This window comes from Rhamphochromis sp. 'chilingali', assembly GCF_963969265.1.
Source record: "Rhamphochromis sp. 'chilingali' genome assembly, chromosome: 14".
Lineage (NCBI taxonomy): Eukaryota > Metazoa > Chordata > Actinopteri > Cichliformes > Cichlidae > Rhamphochromis > Rhamphochromis sp. 'chilingali'.
In genome coordinates, this window is record NC_137941.1 from 32,882,048 (window position 1) to 32,904,741 (window position 22,694).

The 22,694-nt window shown below is 41.1% G+C and overlaps 1 protein-coding gene across 1 annotated transcript in view; it reads right to left on the reverse strand.

Annotated features, from left to right (window-relative positions):
* slc49a4 (solute carrier family 49 member 4) overlaps positions 1–22,693 on the reverse strand; it is a 45,341-nt gene extending 22,648 nt beyond the window's left edge. The window contains exons 1-5 of the mRNA XM_080902410.1: positions 22,260–22,693; positions 18,660–18,753; positions 11,837–12,108; positions 11,002–11,131; positions 6,093–6,201 (exon numbers count right to left, since the gene is read on the reverse strand). Coding sequence (XP_080758536.1) covers positions 6,093–6,201; positions 11,002–11,131; positions 11,837–12,108; positions 18,660–18,753; positions 22,260–22,554 — 900 coding nt within the window. The 5' untranslated portion in view covers positions 22,555–22,693. The remainder of the gene's footprint in view (positions 1–6,092; positions 6,202–11,001; positions 11,132–11,836; positions 12,109–18,659; positions 18,754–22,259) is intronic.
* Position 22,694: the final 1 nt, after the last annotated feature.

Genomic DNA, 22,694 nt, shown 5'->3' on the forward strand with positions numbered 1-22,694 from the left:
TTAAATGTAGACCGATTCTAGCTTACAAGTGATGCATGCCAAAATGCCATTATATTTGATCAGAGTTTTGTGTGGGCCAGCCTTCTGTGAAGCAGTGAAGATCAATGGAAAGGCACTCATCTCATGTTTGCATAGCCTGAAGCAGCACAGAGAGGTGAACTGTACTCCCCAAGTAAATAAAAAAGATCTAAAAATATATATTATAAATCAAAACACCCACAACCCTGTAGCACCTATAATTGCTGTTTATCTTCCATGTAGGCCGTGCAGCACTGATGCTAGGATTTTCTATGGTGTATGTCACATCAGTTTGTGCGCCAATTCAGGGAGCTAAACACAAATTGCATGCCAAGCCATTTCAATTCAAAAGATACAAATTACTATGTTTCATGTGTGGGTGGAGAGTTAATTAACTGCAGCATTCTCAGTGCTTGGATCCTTTAAAAGGCCAAGCCTGAAGCTTAATCATGTCTGCTATTTTGTGACTGTGTCAATAAGCTGGCGACGACTGCAGTTAGGATGGAGAAAGCCATATCATGTTAATGTGTTTGTTTCTGTTTTCTCTCTTGATCGCTTGTCATAAACCTGATCCTCTGAGAAGAAGTGGCATGTTGTGCTAATGCTGAATCTCTTCGTATAATCCTAAAAATCCACAAAGCAGTGTTTAATGCTGAGAAGTGTTTTATGTGAAGGCAGAACATGTTAAAAAGTGCTTCAAAACTCCCAGTGGTTGTGTATTGGTATTAAAAAAAAAAAAAGAAAAAGAAAAACTAATCTTACTAAAAGAAGCAGGACGCAATCTGCATTCAAATTCTATGCATTCTAAATGGGTCTCCATTAAAAACTGATGAGCTGAAGCACTAAAGCACCCACTTCCCGAGACCTACGGATTGTGATGATACTTGTATCTGCAGGTTTAGCACATTTCCCCTCTAGAGCTCAAATGGCATCCTTAGCATCGGACGTTTGGCGCTTCCCCTGTGCATCTAGTATCCAAATTCCAGAAATACACACCCTTGTTATAATAGAATAGGTGACCATTTTTACTTTTCTCATCCTTTTGCGTTTCGATGGCTCTTGTCCTAGTATCACCCCAACTCCCATTTCCTACCACAAACAATCACAGTGGAGAGGCACAGAAACTGCGGCGTGATTGCATTTGAAGAGAGCGCCCATTTGCAGGTACAAAATTGAAAAGAATGGCAATTCAACCACTGACATGAGTTTTTTACAAAAGATAAAAAACAACACAAATTTTGTTGTCTCAATCTCTTTTCTGGGTGGCCACACAGCACACACCGTGTCAGTATGGAAATATATTGGAGGCATGACTTGCTGACTTGTATTTGCTCGCTGGAAGATACAAGGCCTCGGTGGAGTTTGTCATTTTCTTCCCTCCTGGGGTGATTGTATGTGCACACTATGTTCTAAGAGCGTCAGTAATTTCACGCATATTTTTAAGACTCGCATATAAACCAAACAAACATGAAAACGTGAGTTTCCTAGTCGGGCTCCAGTCAAATCACCACATGCTGTGTCATTTCCCTGCCAACAGATCCCCGTGTGCCTCTGCCCCTCTTCCAGTCATTTACTCAATCAATCCTTGTAAGTCGTTAAACATCACTTCTAGGTCGTATTTCATGAAGTCATAAAAAAAAAAACAGCATGACGACTGAGACCAGAGAGCTGGCTAGGTGCTGTAACAGTCTTTGTCACTTGCAGAGCATGTTTCGTTCGCCTTCATGTTTTATTTCTTTATTAGTTTTTCAGACACTCTGCTGTGGGACAAGAACATGTTTGTATTTCCAATAGACTCTGGGGGAGAGGGGAAAAAAAGAAAAGAGACATCAACATTTGTCTAATCCAGTGACAACTGATTGCTCTTACTGCCTCACGGCACTCATGGTCACCTCTCACTCAGGCTGGGTGGCTAGCTGCGGAAACAGATGACAGAAGCATCTTTATTCCAGAAAAGGACCCCGAAGAAGCATGTGTAAGAAAAATGCTGACAGAGAGAGGGAGGAGGAGGAGAGATGAGGTTAGGTCTTGAAACACACCAAGGATAAATGACTGCATGAATCAGCAGCAGAACTGAGTTACCAAATGTGTGCACTAGAAAAGAAAAAGAAGTGAAAATAGAATTTGAAAAACGGTGCAGTGAAAAAAGGATTTGCCCCTTCCTGATTTCATTTACGCACATTTGTCACACATTAAAGATCAAATACATTTTATTTTAGACAAAAATAATTTTTTTAATGTAGTTTTGAACGAGGATTTCATGTATTAATGGAGGGGGGGGGAGCTATCCAAACCTACGATAAATCATCTGACTTAACTGAATAAATTTCACCAGCCACACCCAGGCATGATTAATATCACACCTGCTGAATCAAGACATCCATCAAATAGAATCTGTCAAACTGACAAAGTGAAGTAGGCCAAACGATTAAAAATTTAAAAAGCAACACATCAAGCAATGATCTAGAGCAGGGGTGCCCAATCCCGGTCCTCGAGAGCTACCGTCCTGCAGCTTTTAGATGCATCCTTGTTCCCACACACCTGAATCAAATGAATGGCTTGTTATCAGGCCTTTGCCAAACATGATAGCATGCTGAAGAGATCAAACCATTTGATTCAGCTGTGTTGGAGTAGGGATGCATCTAAAAGCTGCAGGATAGTAGCTCTCGAGGACCGGGATTGGGCACCCCTGATCTAGAGAAACCGCTAAAAAACAAATATTATGCTGGAAACCCCTCCAGCGTGGATGAATAAAAAGAATTCTGCAAAGAAGACTGAGCAAAATTTCCTCCACAGCAATGCAAATGACTGAATGCTGTTCTGCAGCCAAGGCTGGCACACCCAGTTACTAGGTTTAGGTGGCAATTACTTCCACATCGGTTTGTGATAACCTTTTTTCACTCAAATTAAATCATCAACTGAATGATGCATTTTGCATCTCATCTGGTCATCTTTGTCTAATATTAACATTTGTTTGATGAGCCATTACATCCAATTTCAACCAGACGTGGATTCAGAAAATGATTCCGCAGTAAAGCAAAGGTGTAAACATGTGTTCGTGAGTAAACCTGCACCAACATGAGCAAATCATTGCAAAGCAAGAAGAAATTAACAGGAAATTTCTCTTTTGCTATTAATGCTTTGTTCATTTTAAAATGTCAGTAAGAGCTGAAGGCAAATGCAAAGGGAAAAGTTTGCACTTAAACAAAAATTCCAGTGCAAATGCATTGGTGCTTGGGGAAAGAAGAAAAAGATCTAATTAGATGAGAGCTTGCATTTATATAATGCCTATTTTACTCCCAGCACAGCGTCTGTCTGCACCGTCTCTGGATGTGACAGTCAACAAAGTTTAAAACAGACAGAAAAACAAGATAAGCTAGAGCTGGGATTGGGATCTGTGGGTGCATCTTAAGCTAAAACAAAATAAAATGCAGTATTTGCTTTTCCTTAGTTCAACTTGACTTCAATGTCTCCACACCCAAAGAACAAAGCTTCAGTTGCATTCGTACTGCACCACGCACATCGTTTCATTTATTTTTAAGCTCAACTTTTATACCCAAGGGATAGCTCATCTCACTGCAACATACTTTTTGTGTTTTCAAATGTCATGGATAAAAAGAATTTGAGAGAAAAAAAAAATCTTTTTAGAACAAATGAAATCTAAGAACAATTTGGTATGCGCCCTGCTTCCTCTTGACAGAGGTATAATGTAGAGGGTGTGACAAGAAGTGTTTCATCCCCCGCTCTGCTGCGTGTGATCTCCTCTCCAGCAGCACCTGTCTGGCGATAACCTTGAAAAGATGCTTCCTTTGCCTTTTGACATGCTGCTGTGTTGAGACCTGGAAGATGCAAACCATCCAGAGCTTTTTTCCTTCCTCCAAGCTGCACCACTCAAAATTACTCTGTTTTTCTGTCTCAAATGGAAGATGGCTGGCAGGCATGCGGATAGCGATTTGCAATCGATTGTGCCCTTCACAAAAGATGCAGCTATGTGTAGGCTCAATAAGTGCAAAACAGAAAAAGACAGCACCAAATCAAAATATGTGATCATATTTGGTTATTTTTAGGTTTCACATGGGGAGTGACAGTGTGTATTTATTCCTGCACAAGAGTGGATTAATACAGGCTTGCAAACGGGTTCTTTAGAATTCAAACGTCAGAATTCCTTCCACATCAAAATATACTTCTCAGTCTTGAATATCATCATGTGTTCTACACTGAACAAAAATATAAACGCAACACCTTTGTTACTGCTCCCATTCCCCATGGGATGGACGTAGAGACCTAAAATTCATCCCAGATACACAATATAACCATCCCTCCCAAACAGTGGTCACAAATCAGTCCAAATGTGTGGTAGTGGGCACATCTGCTATATTGAGATAATCCATCCCACCTCACAGGTGTGCCACATCAGGATGCTGATCTGACATCATGAGTAGTGCACAGGTGTACCTCAGACTGCCCACAACAAAAGGCCACCCTGGAATGTGCAGTTTTGTCTCACAGCAAAATGCCACAGATGCCACAAGCAATGAGGGAGCGTGCAATTGGCATGCTGACAGCAGGAATGTCAACCAGATCTGTCGCCCGTGCATTGAATGTTCATTTCTCAACCATAAGCCGTCTCCACAGGCGTTTCAGAGAATATGGCAGCACATCCAACCGGCCTCACAACCGCAGACCTCGTGTAACCACACCAGCCCAGGACCTCCACATCCAGCAGGTTCACCTCCAAGATCGTCTGAGACCAGCCACCCAGACAGCTGCTGGAACAATTGGTTTGCACAACCAAACAATTTCTGCACAAACTGTCAGAAACAGTCTCAGGGACGCTCAACTGCATGCCCGTCGTCCTCATCGGGGTCTTGACCTGACTCCAGCTCGTCGCCGTAACAGACTTGTGTGGGCAAATGCTCACATTCGATGGCGTCTGGCACGTTGGAGAGGTGTGCGCTTCACGGATGAATCATGGTTCACATTGTTCAGGGCAGATGGCAGCTGAGAATGTCCCAGTTCTTGCATGGCCAGCATACTCACCGGACATGTCACCCATTGAGCATGTTCGGGATGTGCTTGACCGGCGTATACGACAGCGTGTACCAGTTCCCACGAATATCCAACAACCTCGCACAGCCATTGAAGTGGAGTGGACCAACATTCCACAGGCCACAATTGACAATCTGATAGACTCCATGCGACGATGTGTTGCACTGCATGAGGCAAATGGTGGTCACACCAGATACTGACCGGTTCTGGGTCCCCAGACCCCCAATAGTGCAAAAACCTGCACATTCCAGGGTGGCCTTTTGTTGTGGGCAGTCTGAGGTACACCTGTGCACTACTCATGATGTCAGATCAGCATCCTGATGTGGCACACCTGTGAGGTGGGATGGATTATCTCAATATAGCAGATGTGCCCACTACCACACATTTGGACTGATTTGTGACCACTGTTTAGGAGGGATGGTTATATTGTGTATCTGGAATGAATTTTAGGTCTCTACGTCCATCCCATGGGGAATGGGAGCAAAAACAAAAGTGTTGCGTTTATATTTTTGTTCAGTATATGTGTGTAATGTCATTTCAGTGCATCATCTTGATAATAACAGACTTTACAGTTTACTGGCAGGAAGAACATCTGAGATATATTTCAAGATGCAACAATGAGAACAAGAGAAAGGACCCCAGCTGTTCGCCCCATTGTTCCACTCAGTGGGCCGCATGTGTGAAAAGCTTTTCAAATTATAGACACAGGTGGATGAAAACTGACTACTTACCTAGTCAAATAAGAGAAATACAAATATTCATACATATTTTTTTGCAGTTCACCCACCTAAAGGGTAACCCAGATGAAAACTAGTCTGTTATGCAGGAAAAATGCCGACCTCGTCTCCACACTTTCCTCAAAAGGCAGTCAAAACACCAGTACTGACCTGTTCTTTCAAAAGGGCACTGGAAAAAAAATGAAATCTGAAGAAACAGCCTCTTACTGAATGCTTTGAGGTACTTCACTTTACTGAAGCTGGTGCAAAGGCAGTATGTTATCCTGTGTGTGCGCATTTGTGCCATACCTGGCTGACTTTGGCTGGTGTAAGAACCATGTCGAGGACGCCCGACCAGCCAGCAATCACTCCTGTGGGGACTGCATAGGCCAGTGCTATCATCAGGAACCGCAGATTGCTGAAAGAGACATTAAACATGTCAATCACAAGAAAACAAACTATATTATACTATACATCATCCAGCCTCCAGACAGAAATTTCAGCACATTTGTAGAATCTATCAATGTAATCTTGGGAAAAAGAAAAAGATTTGAGACCAAAAGTGTTTACAGTATGTACTAATTAATGAGAGATAGTATCTCACTGAATGCTACAATTTAACATGCAGTTATCCAGATCTTTCATACCTTGAAAGCATCTGGGTTTATTTCAGTCCTAAAATAAATAGTATATTAATTGCGTATTGGTGTATTACTCCTACCTCCGCTCTTACTTTAGCAAAAACAGATGATTATCTGATATTTATTCGTGTACCTCTAAAGACTTCTGCATATAAATGTGAGAGCTTGGTCACTTGATTTAATTGAAAGGATATCCTCTGCAGAATCACTGAGGGGTTCATAATTATAATCCAAGCACTAAATGTTACTAATTGCATGAATGCATAATGCCGCCTCCAATTACAGCCTACATCCCAGCAGCAGCGGCCCGAGATGAAACAATGAAAGCAGCATAACGTGGTGTGTCTTTCCTGTCCTGTTCATTGATGTCTGGAGGTCTGCCATCAGCTGTCATCCCACCTGACACGCACAGCCACACGCACTCAAGTGCTTCTATCTTTGTCAGGGTACTCACTGACATTAATGCATTCTGTAAATCCTGTGTCTAACATTATATACTTGCCTCCAACACTTGTCCCAGACTAAACTTAATGCTAGCCCCAACTGTAAACACCCAGCGGTTCATTGAAATTGTGCCAGACAGTGACAACTAGCACAAACTACTCCTGCTACTTGCCAACCTTACTCAATCTTCACTCACAGATTTACTGACCAACATTACTGCAACTTGCTCCTATTCCACTAAACAGTTGTGAGCGCGCCCCGCACCCCCCACAATGTGATTACGCAAACAGATTTTGTCCTCACAACATGGATAATACACAGCACACACAGGCACACCACTTTGGCTCATCTCCCTGTGCCTGTCACAACAGAAAACCCATCCCTGTTCAGAGCACAGAGACAGAGAGATAAGAAGCAACATGAACACTGGTGGGAAGCTGCCAACATTAAGCTAAAGGATCTAAAATAAGGACCAAAAACTCAGAATTAGGAATTTGAATGATCACTCAGAATACTCTGCATTGTACAGTGTGTGACATGTACTCGTTCAATGACTCAATTATAAATTGTCCATAAGGCAATAAAAATAATGACTGCAACCAGTGACTGCTGTTATAGCTGGAACACTTTCTATCACATGAACCTGTTTCAATAGCAAACCTATAAGAGCCTTCCTGCGTTTGCCATCTTACATTTCAGGTACTCTCATGAGAAAACAGTGTAAACACATTTTTACACAGTTGCTGTTAAACCATCTATTGTTATTACTCCACTCTCTAATGAAAGTCAGATCTTTGATACTGTTATGTCTGTCACTGCATAACAATGTGGTTTAAAAGAAAAAGAAAAATGGATTGCTTTTAATTGTAAACTCCTCAAAGACAGCCACTCGTTTGCAATTAATCACAAATGTGACGGGGTTTGAGGTTATAGTTAAGTGCACGTGAGCCACTAGTATGTGCATTTATTGTTTCATTAGCTGCAAAACCATGTTTAATTGTTTAAAAAAAACAAAAAAAAAAAAAACTGTAACAATTGCTCAAAATTAAAAGCTATAAATGCATCTTTGATTTGAGGTAAATCCATTTGTAGATAATAACCGTTCATCAGTTCACTGGAATCAAACTGCAGCAGCAGGAATCTAAATGCTACAGCAGACATGAGGCTGACACAAGCAGTTTAGCTCACAGTGAACTGTTTGCAAAAAGGGAGAAAATTAATAAAGTGTATGTGCATTTATGTATGTGTGCCCAATATACACTCAAAGTTGATCCATTTAGAATATATAACACCTCTCCAATCACATGAAAGTCAAATACAATCACTTGGAGCACAAACACCCACACTAATCACCTTCACCCAGTGAGGTGACATGGTGATTTAAAAATCAGAGCCACATCCTCAACCCAAACAATGTGATTAGAATCACTCAGTGTCTGACAAATGAGGCAGGGCTGGAAGCAGATTCACAGATTGTTTTCTTCTCCTCCTATGGACACCGGTAACTCTTACATTTATTCTGCCCCTGCTTTATTATAATGCAGCCAGCATCCTGAACGGTATCAAGCAGGGACATCTGGATAACACTTTGAGGCCGGCATCGCCCATATGCTCCAAATGCAGACAAAGTTCACGAATACACACAAACTACAGAGAGAGAACTTCCCAGGACAAACTACCTGTACGGCCAAAGTAGTGTTGCTGTAAACAAATCCACAGCCCTTCCCTTTCCTGACACCGGTGAACCTCACACAATGAATCGCTTTATTGGAAGAATGCTTTGATTATACATGAAAAAACAAACGCCGCCAGTCTCTCAGCTGCAGACGGCTTGTCTCATCTTAAGCAGTATGAAGCGGTTTGGCCTTGGACAGAGTACGTAGGGACAGTCATAAAAGCCCTGTGACAAAGTACTCCCCCTGCTTTTCCTATTAGCACCCTTTTCATTAACCTTGCCACAACAACAGGAAATCCATATCCATGCATTTTTTTCCCCTCTAAAGATGAGCTTACTTAGATAACCAAATGCAAGCAGGCAGACACCATCTATTGGTAAGTTTTTTCTCCTCTCCACTTCCTGCTGGGGATGAAATATTTCCAAAGGAGTCTCAAAGCTGCCGGTGTCATCAGCTAAGTGTCCTTGGCAGAACCGGCTGGAGCGCAATGCATCAAAATGACAACTTTCAAAGTGAGTATGACTGGGGGTGGGAGGAAGGGGTCATTAATAGTCAAGCTTCGGCCTGTTTAGTATCACCACACCGGGTGATGAGAATACAATGATAACTTTGCACCATGTGTGGAGACATCCAGGTTTCTAATTAGACTGCTGCTGTGGCAGCAGATGTGAACAGCTGGAAGCACTCATCAAGCTGAAGATCGTTAACCAGTGCTCGGACCCTGACAGATAAATGGATGAACAGATACATCAATAGATAAGCATCAAGCTTAATGGCAAGTTAGCGGGTACCTGCCATCACTGTGAAGGCTACAAAATGCTGCGCGAGGTGCACTATTCAAATCTGCCATCTTGGTATCGGGCCCAATACCAAACAGATCCTGTCCATACAGGACCAATTCCCTGTCTCTATCAGTCCAACTACCAATTATTCCACATGGTGGATTATCAGCTACTCACAGCAAACCCCGGCTTGAAGATACCTAAAAGTGATGCAAAATGATGTTACACAGTGAGGTAAAATAAGTTCAAACAGCCAAATTCTTTGATCCGCCTGTAATCAGGGTGAGAAACACTACTGAACACAATAGTAAACAGTGAAACCTAAAACATCTGGATACGTTTCATGGAAAGCTGCAGTGTGGTTAATAAATTACAATTAGAGTCATTATAAGAAGTTAAAATTTCACTAAGTAAAGCTTTAAAGTTCTCAAACTAAGGCAATCGTTTTGTCTAACTGCTCTATGAGTGCACAAGGCCACAAAGACTCAAGTCACTTTTCCTGCTACATGCCCAGTCCCTGCAGGACAACTGTACGGCTTGATGTTGCTGGACTGAGATACAACATGTTGCCCAAACAGGTCACTGGAAGCCTGCCTATCACAAGTGGAACAGAAACCCTCACAGCTGGATGGCCTAGTTAAGTTGGCCAGAAACCTCTGCACGGATGAGCATGTGCGCATGAATAAAATGTGTCAAAAAACACGTATTAGATCGATATCAGCCTGATCGCATAAGTTTCTGAACTCTTTAATGAGTTAAACCTGTCTGTGCTGGTCAGAGGCCTGTGGAAAGTCTGGCCCTGTAGTGAAGCCATTTCTTACTTCAGGGGACCGAGAGTAGCCAACCAAGCTGGGCCAACTTCCTGGCTGCCATCATCCAGCTTTTTCCCTTCTCTTCACCCTTCCCCAGCCTTAATCCAAACTATGGCCACTGCCACAGGCCTCATTTCTTTACAAGCCAGGGCACTGATTCTGGGGCAATGCTGTTTCCTCGTGGCCCAGAGGATTACTATCCCCATGGTGGAAAGTTTGAAGACATATAGGGATATGGGGCTGCAAGGTTTATAATAAAGTGTTATTTAATCATCGTTTCTAGATTGCCGTGTAGACCTCGCCTGTACCCTTTCCCAGGGTGGGGGAAGAAAAAGCCCACAGAGAGTCAGATCCTCAACATAACAGAACATCTCTCTTCTTCTCCAGCTACATGCATCAGCTGTGTCTCTTGAGAGTTATTGTAAGTAACTAACCCTCACAGTGTAGATGCAGGGTGATGTCTTTTTTCAACAGTGGCCAGAGCTTAGTGACAAATCTAGAGCGAAGGCTGGAGTTTCTTTGATAACAGGCCAGGCAGATGGTGAGTGCCAACTGTAACATAAGATTCTGTCACTTTCTGAGACAAGAAGCATACTTTGCATCACCAAAATAGACTGAATGTATCCGCAGAGCAGAATAAATGCTTCAAACAGGCTAACAACTGCTCTCTTAGAGACCGCTTTCATACAAAATAGCACCGCACGAAGCAAAGTCCAAATACACATCTTTTGTAATCTATTTAAAATCAAGGACATATTAAATTAGGCCTCTTGAATAAGGTTTTGAAAGAATGGTCTCAACATCATCTTTCACATGATTTTGGACTACCAGAAGACATCATCTATGTGTGCATTGGACTTTACCTAAGAAGTCTGCAGATGCTGCTCCTGTAACTGAGTCTCTGGCTTGCAGCAGCCACGCTGGGAGGCATTGGTGGGCGTGCAGGGAAATAGAGCAGGACTGCTCCAAAAAGCACAGCAATAGCAGCCAACTCTGCCGGAGCACAGCGACGTAGAGGAAAAGAGACATACATGTTATTTTCAAAGATGAGACAGTCAGTCCAGTTTGACATTTTAAAAAAAGGTCACCGTGACATCTAGAAGTCCTCTGAAGCCATCCCCGTGATGAACATAACAGCCCACTAGACAAGACTGTAGAATAAATGCATCTAACAAAACGATGCAATCTGACATAGCATCAGCTGATATCACAACTCGTCTCTTAAAAAAAGCAATGCATTTACTAAAAAGCTCCATTGTAGCCACATTAGTGGGTCGCTTTCATTCCATCATATGATAAGTGATACAATATCAGCTTACTTCTTATGTGACTCCTTTTTACTTCTGAAAACCTGCAAAACTTTTGATTCACAAAAATGTATCCGCTTTGCCCTTAAGAAATTAATAACAATACTACCTTAGGTTAAACAAAAGCCGCTGCCTCAATCTATTACAGCATGCCTGTTTCTCTTTTCAGCATGCTTTTAATTTTCTGAATCAGTTAAGCATATCAGCCCTAAAAAGCCATTATTCAGAGACGCAGTTATGAAGATTATAATTGGTGTTTTTGGTGTTTGTGCAATATTCTTGGATCCTTTCGCCTGATTGTATTTCTGTCCCTTGACGGGGCTGACATGATGTCGAAATGATGCGATATCGATCCAACTTGCCCTCAGAGGCTCTTGCTTTTTCTTAGTACCTGCATACATTACTAGCTGGATCCTGTCCCGGATGAAGATGTCGGAAACCGCTGCCGAGATCGTGGTTAGTGCCTGAGTGTCATTGGGAGCTGGAACTATCAGAGGTCCCACTATGAATGAAGCGGCGCCTCCAAGGTAGGAGAAGAGTGAGGCCACGGCTGTTGCTGTGGCTCTCTGATCAGGGGCAAACCATGTGGTGGACAGATAGGGGCCGGCGCTCATCATGGTGGGGCCGGCTAAACCATTAAGCAACTGACCTCCGTGTATCAACCTGTAAAAGAAAAAAAAAAAAAACGTTCTTATTTAGAAGACATACATGCCTCATATCAAGATGTGCCAGGAAAACACTTCTCTGATATCCCATTGAAACAAACAAAACGGCAGCAGCAGAGCATCACCCTCAGTATCCCTATTAAGTTCAAAATAAACTAAATAAGGACATAAAGTAATGAGGCATTTCTTTTGAGCATCTAAAGGACGAATAACAGGCGAGGGAATAAAAATAAAGGCATAATTATCCCAGAGGAGTCAAGTAACCACCTGCCCCTGAAGTTTCTTTCTAACTTCTGCACCTTCAGACTGAATTGTGTGAGACAGATGTATTCTGAGATGTCCCCGGATTCCACCAGCACCCCCACCACCCCACGGCCCCCTCCAGAACTGTCTGACCGAGACAGCCAGCCGCTGGAGACGGCTCACGGCTGATTGATTGTCTGTACGCTCAGTAAAGACTCCCTGGCTCAGCAGGGAGAGAAGAGAACGAGAGAGGAGAGGGGGACACGTGAAGATGTTGGGTTAATTCTGAGCTTATGCCATTTAAAAATCTTCTATAATATTGACTGAAAAAATATTATCAGTATCAAAATTATTAGATTTTACACTAACACTTAATATAAAAAAATTCCTTGAATGGCATTTTGTTTGACAAAACCTTTAATTCTAATACTGAGCCCTGTCGAAACAATATAGTTTATGCCTGCTTTATGTCTAAAGCAGGCATAAACTAGTTTGTTCAGTCTCCACTGTGCTGACATGTCTCTGCCCTCTAACTCGTTCTAACTTTGGAGTCCACTGCCTCTGGGGTTCACAGATAAATGTGTCACAGCAGAATACAAAGTGCTGTGGTCAGTGACAGGCTGATTGGAGAATAACTTGTTCACCCTCTATCTTCTTCCCACATCTCAGACCTGCTAACATCCCCTCCTACACACCAACACCTCCTAAAATACTCTGTGCCTCATACTTTTTATTCATCCCACCTCTTCTTTCCTTGTTTCTCAGTCTTTATCGCTAACTGGGTATGTTTTCAACACTGACACTGAATAACCTGGTTATCCGAGTCCCCGTTTACACGATTCTGACATCATCGAGCTTCTCTGATCTGGTCATTTGCGTTGGTGCAGACATGTCTTTGACTCCTCCGCATCCAACGTGTGTCATTTCTGTACCGAGTGAGTTAACTCGACAGGATGCAGATGAACCCAGTGCCAGGACACTGCTGTATTTACAGCTGTCATTTTCTTCATCTAATTATGTGAGAGGGGAAGTGTGAGCAACAAGCAGTAAAAATTTATCCTCATTATTGGCGTCACACTGTCATTTTCACTTAAGCATGTAGGTTATCATTACATCACTTGTCATTATGTTTTCATGATTTCTACATGATTTCTATCAAAGAGTCTCCCCATCATTACTTCTTAACTAAACATAAACACCAGATTCAGCAAACGAGGTGTTGACAGAGCAGCCAGAACCAAAAATAAGTGGTCTTCATGCTCTCAAGCACCAAATGTGCTTTTCTATCTACCCTACTGCATAAAAACCTCTTGAAACATTCAGAAAATGATTTGCAGCAACAGAGACTACTTTGGTAGCTCTGCATCTTTGATTTGGCAGATTTTTTGATTTTCAATCTCCCCGGGATCTAAGCAGGGATCCTCTGCTTGTGTAAATGTGTAAACCACTACACTATGGAGCCACTGGTATAATCTCTGTATGATTAAGACTTGTGTGTACTGGCAAAAACAAAATCTACAGCTGCAATAGTTGGCATCTTATTGTGGCCGTCCTCCATTTGGATGGGTCAGTGTGCAAAGATGGCAATGCAGGTAGCACGAAGCAAGCAGGTCTATGAATTAGGCAGCACGATGTGAGCAAAAGCTAACATTTAATTTGTATTTTATGGTAACAACGACATGATTTATAATATGTTCTTGATACATATGACATTTTTTTACCTACCACACCGAGCCTTTGAGTCAAGCTGGCTGTCTGTCATTGTGTCTGTTGAATTGAAATCGAGAGCTACCCGGAGCCAACTAGCACAACAGTCCCAATCAGGTTTTTGGGCGCACTGATTACGGTCTTATTCAGGACTCAAAAGGGTGCAGACAGAGTGGTCCTGTCCACCTGCTGTACTAGACATTTTCATTAGATGATGATTATTCCAAACCCGGCACTCTAATCAACTTTCTCCAGAAAAACAAAAACAAAACCGACATTTAAAGAGACAAAGATACGCAGCATAATTTACAACAGTAACTGTGACCTACAGTGATCTCATTTTGAATCTCACCAACAATCGAAGCAGCTCAACTGTTTTGTTTTTAAATTGCATTTCATGCACAATACAAACCAAATTAAAACTTATGGAATCAACTAATAACCTGAACAGTCGACGGTGGCTTTCAGCACTTCACACCTTTTAAAAAGTTTGACAAAGTTTGGTCAGTAACCAGCCTCGCTGTATTAGATTAGAGAACAGATGAGACTAAAAAAAAGTGCCTTTAATATGACAGGTGATGAGGACGGATGGTGACTAACACGAGGATGAGCGGTCACATGAGACTGCACTGTGGCTGGCGAAGCAAAGAGAGGGAATAGAGCAGCTTTTTCAAGAAGAGATGATTAATCACTATTTATGAACCCTGTCAGACTGAATCTGATTGAGAATGAGACAAAGAAACCTGCACTACAGCGAAGTCATTTGACTGCTTCTGCTCTGCCTGAGCTGACAGACCAAAATTCAGCCATCACAAAAAGGCCAAACCAATTCCGCCTTGAAAATGGCACCATCGCAATTGTTGGAGTAATACGATGGGATCCACAATTTTTTTTTTTTCTGATGGCCAATCAGACATTGTCGGAGTGAGTCTGAGATGTAACTGATAGACGCTAATCACACAGCTGGTCTGTATTCGAATTCATAACACAGACGGAGATTGAAATAGCAACAGAAACTAGTAGACGCATGAAAAGCCAGGGAAATGAGAAGGGTTTGAAAAAAGAAAAATAACCTTTGATTTGAGAGCAGAACTAATCACAGCAAGGTCTAATCAGTGACTGCCAATTTAACAGCACCTTTTATCTCCTTGACTGAACCTCACAAAACAAACACTTTTTAAATGTGGCTTCACAGAAGATCTCATTTAAAAAAAAAAAGAAAGAAAGAAAAAAAAAAAAAAGAGAGAAAGTTCCACTTTTCAGTGTTCAAACATTCACAGCTCCCTTTGATTTTCAAAAATGGATCTTAAAACCTCAAAACAAAGAGACGCCTTACTTCCTCAAGAGGTTATCATAAAAACAAAGAGGTAATCGCCTTTTTAAACATGAAAAGGAATCTGGAGCAAACAGATCTGCAGGGGGTTACTGAAGGAATGTCACGGTTTCTAAACCTGGATAGACGTCTCCTCAAACTATTGTTTGATCCCGCCTGCAATGTCCTTGAACACCATATCCAAACTTCAGGAATCTGAAAAACTTAACTGCTCCATTATGTCGCGATTCCCTCTCTAAGGTAATCTACATCATCATCCATCTGATAAGTATCCTCTGCATGACAGGCAGCACATTCATCAGCGACACCCGTCAGTAAACAAAGCCCTTGCATTTTGATCACTACTGCAAAGCAAAGAGTGACCTCTACTGGTGATCCAGCTACATTAAGCTTTGAGTCTCTACAGTTCTATAATAATCCAGTATGCCGTTCATCGCCTTAAGATCTATGACCTATAACATTTAATATGCAAATTAAACTGAACTGTGACACACTAACATTTGCCGTGTGATTCATGTCCTCTTTGCTTTCGCCATCCTATCTTGTTTTCCACTTTGAATGCCGTATCTAAAGAGCTGAAGGTCGCAGCAGAGCAGCATAACTCTCATCGTGGTACGGGTGCACAGCGGGCAGCGTTAAAAACTCTTAGCTCGACCTGAGCGGACATAAAAACTTGATATGTCATGGCTGGATTCAGCAGAGGTGAAATTGAAAGCTTGCTTGTGTGACTGGCTTTTGGACTGAAGTGACACTCGAGCAACAGCGAGAGGCAAGTTGAAAACTTCTAACAATACTGCCCTCGAGCGCGTCCAAAAAGAAGAGGAAGAGCTTGGTATTTTATTCCATTTCCTCTTTACAGTAAAAGCCTTTTGCAACATTAGCGTGGTCGAAATATGTGTGCATGCACGTGCATTGGGATTTATTTTTTTAAATAATTTATGTCAAGTCAAAGTTATGCTTTGTGGAGATGATATTTTTACCTTCAGCTTACAAGATGTGATTAGGCTAAAAACCACTTCAGCTTCACAGACCAACACTCAACGATGCGCATGCTGTTGTTAAAGTTTAACGATTGAAGCTGAGTTTACATGTCACTGCTGGAGGTATATGAATTTGCAACTGCATTTTCAAACTGAAAAAGAGGAGAGACACTGACCATTACCAGGCAGAGACTAATAAAAATGATAAATAAGAAATATGGAAGTGTAGAATCCAGTATTGCTGCCCTCTAAGAACTGAAAGTCAGGATATAGGATGCAGTCTCTTCTGAATCTGTTTCTAAATAATTTAAATCCACCAACACTTTAGTAGTGTAAAGACACTGGAGTGCTCTTCATTATTCTGAAGTTATGTCTTTAAATTTAGTGCTAAAATAAAAACTTCAGCTCTCTACAGTCTCTCGAACAACAACAACAAGAAAAAAAGATTCCATAGCTCTGTTTGCAGGCCAGATTTAGGTCACTGTCGCTCTTTATTGGAGACTTTTTTTTAAGGCCATATGGTAGCTTTGATGAAGCTCAGCTTTTACTGCATGAAGACAGATTTCCTGACAAGAAACTCCTTTGCTTTGGTATTTGTCCCTTTTACATAACAGGTAGTTCCAAATGGGAACATCCCTGTCTCAGCGAGAGTAATTTGCCAATGAAAACACATTAATAATATTAAGCTTTTAGGTCACACTGTAATCTATCAAAGGTCAGTTTCCCAGATAAGACATCTGCCCACATCTGCACATGGCCCAAATGTATTGCATCTTTCTTTTAAGAGGACTTAGGCTACTCCTGATTTAAAGCTTTAGGGTTATTACAAACAGGCTGACAAAAATACAAAAACTCAATTTTATAATCATAAATTAAAGTTGCAAAGCTTGATATTTCACTCCAAACTGTAAATACTTTTTTGGGACAGACTATCGCCTGGAGATCGTGGTTATATCAGTTATTCTCCTTGTACACTGCCAGGAGCTTTTCCTGCCTTATTTCTTTCTTTAGGCCGTATCACTATATTAGCAGCTAGGTTTTCTTAGTGCAGCCTCACGAGACAGAAAAAGAGAAACAAATTAATTTATCTGCTCTTTGAAAGCCAAAACCTATTTTAAAAAGCTCCAACTGCATAAAGTGAAAGTGATATGTGACTTATTCCATGGAAATATGATTCTCTTTATTCATTATAACATACTGCCTCATTGTGAAGCCCAACAGGAATCATTACACAGATTACCACCAAAAATATTCAAGGAAATTAGATTTTTTAAGGCACTGTATAATTGAAATGACCTTCTCTGAGCTCTTACCCTTTCTAAAAATGAGAACACTGAACTCAAGTGAAAATGAGAATGAAAGTGGGAAACTGGTTTCCAGCAACAGCCTGTCAAAATGCTGTCTGATAAGTGAGAAAACTGCCAGCAAAGACACCAAAAGAAGCAAAGCGTCCACACAGTGTTGATCTGTCCTTCACAATCACATCCTCTGCCACATAAATAGTCTCATTGTCTCTATGCAGTTACAAATCTGCATATCAAGAATGAAAAAGAAGCACGACCTCAGCTTCAGTACAAATGCATACAGTACAAGACCCTAAGAGGCCACTTTTGTGCAGACATTCATGATTTATTGACTTTAGTAACTCTCTGATTTTTCCTGTAGTGATATCAAGAGGTTGATAATTACTGTTTGTTGTGTTGCGATATGTGACCTTTTGTCCCTTCAGTGCAATTTGAAATGTAATTACTTTATTATTCTGTCCAATACTTTTGCTGGTGACCATCTTGGAACATTTAGAAAGCACAAAATTGACATGACAACAGAAAATTATGGACCTCTGACATCTGTGCATGCCATCTTGATTAACTGTTACTGATTAAATGATTCATATTTCTTCTTTTAAAAAAACTGAATGGAAACAATTATATGAAAAAAAGTTTAGTTTTTCACGTACTGCCAAATCCCAATTTGTGTAATCTTGTCAAACGCATTGCACGCATTGGCAAACATCACACAAGGGTAACTTTTCCATGGTCCTAAGTAACTTTGGCCAGTAGCTCATTTCATTTTCAATGAAACGCGGTGCAAAGCTGGTCCTAAAATGATTACGGCACTCACTCAGAAAATTTGCCTAAACTGAGTTATGGAGACTATAGAACCTGTATAACTGCAGTGCAGCTCATGAGTCACTTTGCACCGCCTTTCCAAAATCTTTCAAATGATCATCATCACACTTGCATCGTGCCGCCATCTGCTACCTTAATATTTACACGGGCTTCTTACCATCGTCTCAAAGGCTGGCCTGTCAGTGGGATACTTCTTAGAGCTGCTCCTAGCACCATGAAGAGGGTAGAGAGGAGGAGGGATGCTCGCAAACCTGGAATACACAACACACTGCATCAACACCGACGTGTAAGAAAAAGTAAAGAGACAGCAGTGAACATGGTAGGGATTTCTCAATTTTTGCTACGACAAAGGATTATTTCTGTTCTTATTGAATTAGTTATCTAACAATAAAAAGAGAAAAGTAAAAACAAAATCCAGTTTCCTGGAGCTATAAGAGACTATAAAATAAATAAATAGATAATAAGCAAAGAATGATAACAGAGGAAAGCAGCAAATTAACACATTTTAAAATCTGGAACAAATATTTTACATAATTACCTTGACCAAGGAGATTATGTTTTTGGTAGTGTTGATGTCAGTCTGAGAGCACGAAAAGTTATGAATGAATGCTGATAAAACTCTGAAGGGGTGTAGAGGGGGGTCAGGAAGTACTGCATGAAGATTAAAACATCCTGTCACTGCTGACCTCTGACCTCTCCTTCAAGATCAAAGTGATAATAATGCTACTTAAAACCATGTTTCTTACTGCCTTTGTTTGTATGAGGAGCATTTAAGAATTATGGGGATTAGGGCTGGGTCATATCATACCGTTCACGTTAATACCGGTATAATGTTAGGCAATGATAAGAAAATGAAATATCGCGATAGAAAATGGGTAAAATGCGCATGCGCAGTGCCTTAGTTTACACATGGCAGAAAAAGCATGGCGGCGATGGAGAAGGGCGAAAGCGGATCGTCGAATGAAACAGATGAACCAGAATTGGTTTGTAAAAATGCTGCAACTTCAGTGGTGTGGAACTGGTTTGACTTTCTTCCCTCAGATACACACCAAAGCACATTTTTTGGTAGAGCATGCAAGCGCATGCACATAAAAAAAAAAAAAAAAAACAGCTGCTTGTTTAAGTGAAAATACATTGATGGGGTTTTTTGCACTAATAAAGTTGTGGAGTTGTAAAGTATTTTGTCTCGCGCCACTTATATCGTCAGTTATATCGTTGTCGCAAATTTTCCAAATATATATCATGATAAATATTTTTGGCCATATTGCCCTGCCCTAATGGGGATTCTAAAAATACACATTATTATAATTTGCAGCCAACATTACAACGTTACATTTCTCATCTGCCTTTTGAGTTGACAACTTGACCCAAAAATCTGTTACAGCTTTAACGAAAGTATTGCCAAGAGAAAGACTGAGCTGCCTGGTTAGTTAGAAATATACTGTAGTGCAATTATTATACAATAAGCTCTAGTTAAACATGGCCAATTATTCACAAGTGATCTAAATTAATGATTACAGTCTACATAAATACAGTTTTAACCAATAACTGAAAGGGATTGGCCAGCATCACTAACCAAGCAACAACAAAAATCTTAAAACAGAAAATTCCTTCTTAAATATCACTTGTGTAACAGCAAAAGTATGAGAACTGTTTCTTTCACCATTAACTCAAGTCTCATTTCTCAGTTTCATCCACATGACAGCCATTTAGAGAATTATGTGCACTTCCCCATTCTTTTCTGCATGTGAACTACCATTTCTGAATGTTTGATTGACAGGTTCAACTAAATGACCGCTGTGGAAAGAGGATCAACATATTAACAACATCCTGTAGGGCTGGGTCTAACTGATGAGCAGAATGCAGACTTTATTGATACCAGTGCAGTTATGAATTCTGCTCCTCAGTTAGATTATTTATCAATTCCGTTATTGACCCTTGATCCACTTTCTTTTTAGAAAAATGAGGACTGTGCAAGTTTTGAGCATGAAAGCGAAATAACAGCAAGACTGTATGCAACTCACGTACAAGAGCTTCACTGCCATGAGTTGGACAAGTTTATAATATACAACCTCATAAAACCATTCTGAGCAGTATCAACGGAAGAAAAAGAGAAGCTTGAACGTATTCCAATAAACTGGAAAGCTTCCCCACTTCATATCATATAAGCTGATGCTATATTGACTTCCTATGTCTATGGCACCTTCATAGACACAGAGGCCGAGAAGCAGTTGTAGTTCTGCATTAAGGTTACATAGAAATAGCCACCTTTGCAAGGTTTGCCAACTAGAACTAGTTGCAGCAGGTAATCCAAAAATTATTATCTTAATATTTGCTAAATTGTTTCTACCAAAGCGCAAACAAAAAAAGGCAAATATTTGCCACTTCCAGCTTTTCCCAATATGCAATTTTTATGTTTTTGTCATTTATTATTCATGCTCCTCAATTGTTCATCAGTACTTATGAGTGAAAAACAAAACATTCATAATGTTTGTCTTGAGAAGGCTTTAGCTGTACTGAGCAGCTCTCTAAATGAATGCATGCACAACTGTGACCACATTTCCAGTAAATGAAAGAAAAAGCCAGCAACATATTTTAGAGAAATGCTGGAGGCCATCTACCGTAAATGAGACCTGCAAGTTTACAGCTGCATACTTCAATGCACAGTATGCATCTACGTGCTCAAGAGACAGTTTGTTGACATGAAGGGCAAGTTAATGATCACTACAACTGCAGCCGAAAAGCTATAGTTACTTCCATATATTTAGATATTCATTTTATGTCCTTGTCACAACTGGCACCATGAGATGGTATATGCAGCCCATTCAATTTACACAGGTAGTCCAGCTACCTGTCTCTTGGCACTGTCTCATGAGTGAGGAGATACCAGGGGAGGGCTGGTACATAGTGGCAGTTGGACAGGCCCATTTAAGGCTTTGACACAACAGCAATAGTGTATGTGCAAGTTTGTGCAAAAAGGAACTGGAAGAGCATTCCCAGAGCTCTACAACATGACCACCGATGGGATTACTCATGTGCGTGTTTCTAACCAAACCCTCAAAATCAGACTCCATATGAGTATCATGAGGGTCCAGGTTGCTTTCTGTGCTCACAGAACAAAACCATGCTCACTTTAAATGAGAGGAAAACAGGCAGGTCTGCCACTGGTGCCCAGTTTTCCCAAAGGGAAACCAAGTACTTTCCCCACAGTCGAGCTGAATTAGATCTAAGCATATCACAACCTTTGCAAGTCATAGAAGTCTTTTTGCAAGGGCACACCATGGTTGACACTTCTTAACTCAGATGCAGACATGACCACAAGGTTTTTTGTAAGGTCTGAGTGGAATCTACACCAGGAAGAATTTACAACAAGTTACTGAAAGAAGCAGATACCATTATCGAGTTGCCTACAAATAAATTAGGCAACAAAAACACCTAATTGTTAAGGTGAGTTATGCAACTTCTTGGCAAGATTGTGCATGGACCAGCAGTCTGGTGTTGTTAGTGCCTTGTTACTGTTTTTGTCATCTGACAACCAGCGTGGTCATTACAAACTTCTACAGTCAGGTGATGCAGAGGAACTGGTTTGGTAAAGCACACGCAAGAGGGCTACTTTCATTCTTTCCAAGAAATACTGCTTTTGAACCTGAAAATAAAGATTTTTTAAAAAGTAAATTAAGACTTGCTTGAAAAATCACCAGGTCAGGCACAATCATCGTTGAGGTATGACACAGTGTGCTAAATTAAAAGAACTCACCTTTTTTATCCATTAACCACATAAACAGCAACCAAGGGAGGAAGCCAGCCGGGCCCCACAGCACCAAAATCGCGATGTCAGACTTGGTAAAACCGTAAGCGTGAGCGGCTGAGTTCTGTATGGGACCCCAGAAGTTCCACACCATTCCCTGCATCAGTGCCAGCAGGGAAAACAGGGTCAGAACCAGCCATCTTCTCCCATACACTCTGCTGTTTACCGGATTAGTGTTCGTCTCCACATAAGAAGGAACAAGAAGCGGCTCCCTCTCGGCCTCGGTGCTCGAACCGGCACCCATATTAACCTCCCGTTTGTCAGGCTAGTTAAAAATTCCGGTTTTAACGACGGTACAGCAACGACAAACTACCTCGGCCACACAAACAAAAACAGCCGATAGCGTCTAATGTTTGCTTTAACTGCGCATGTCAAACCGGAAAT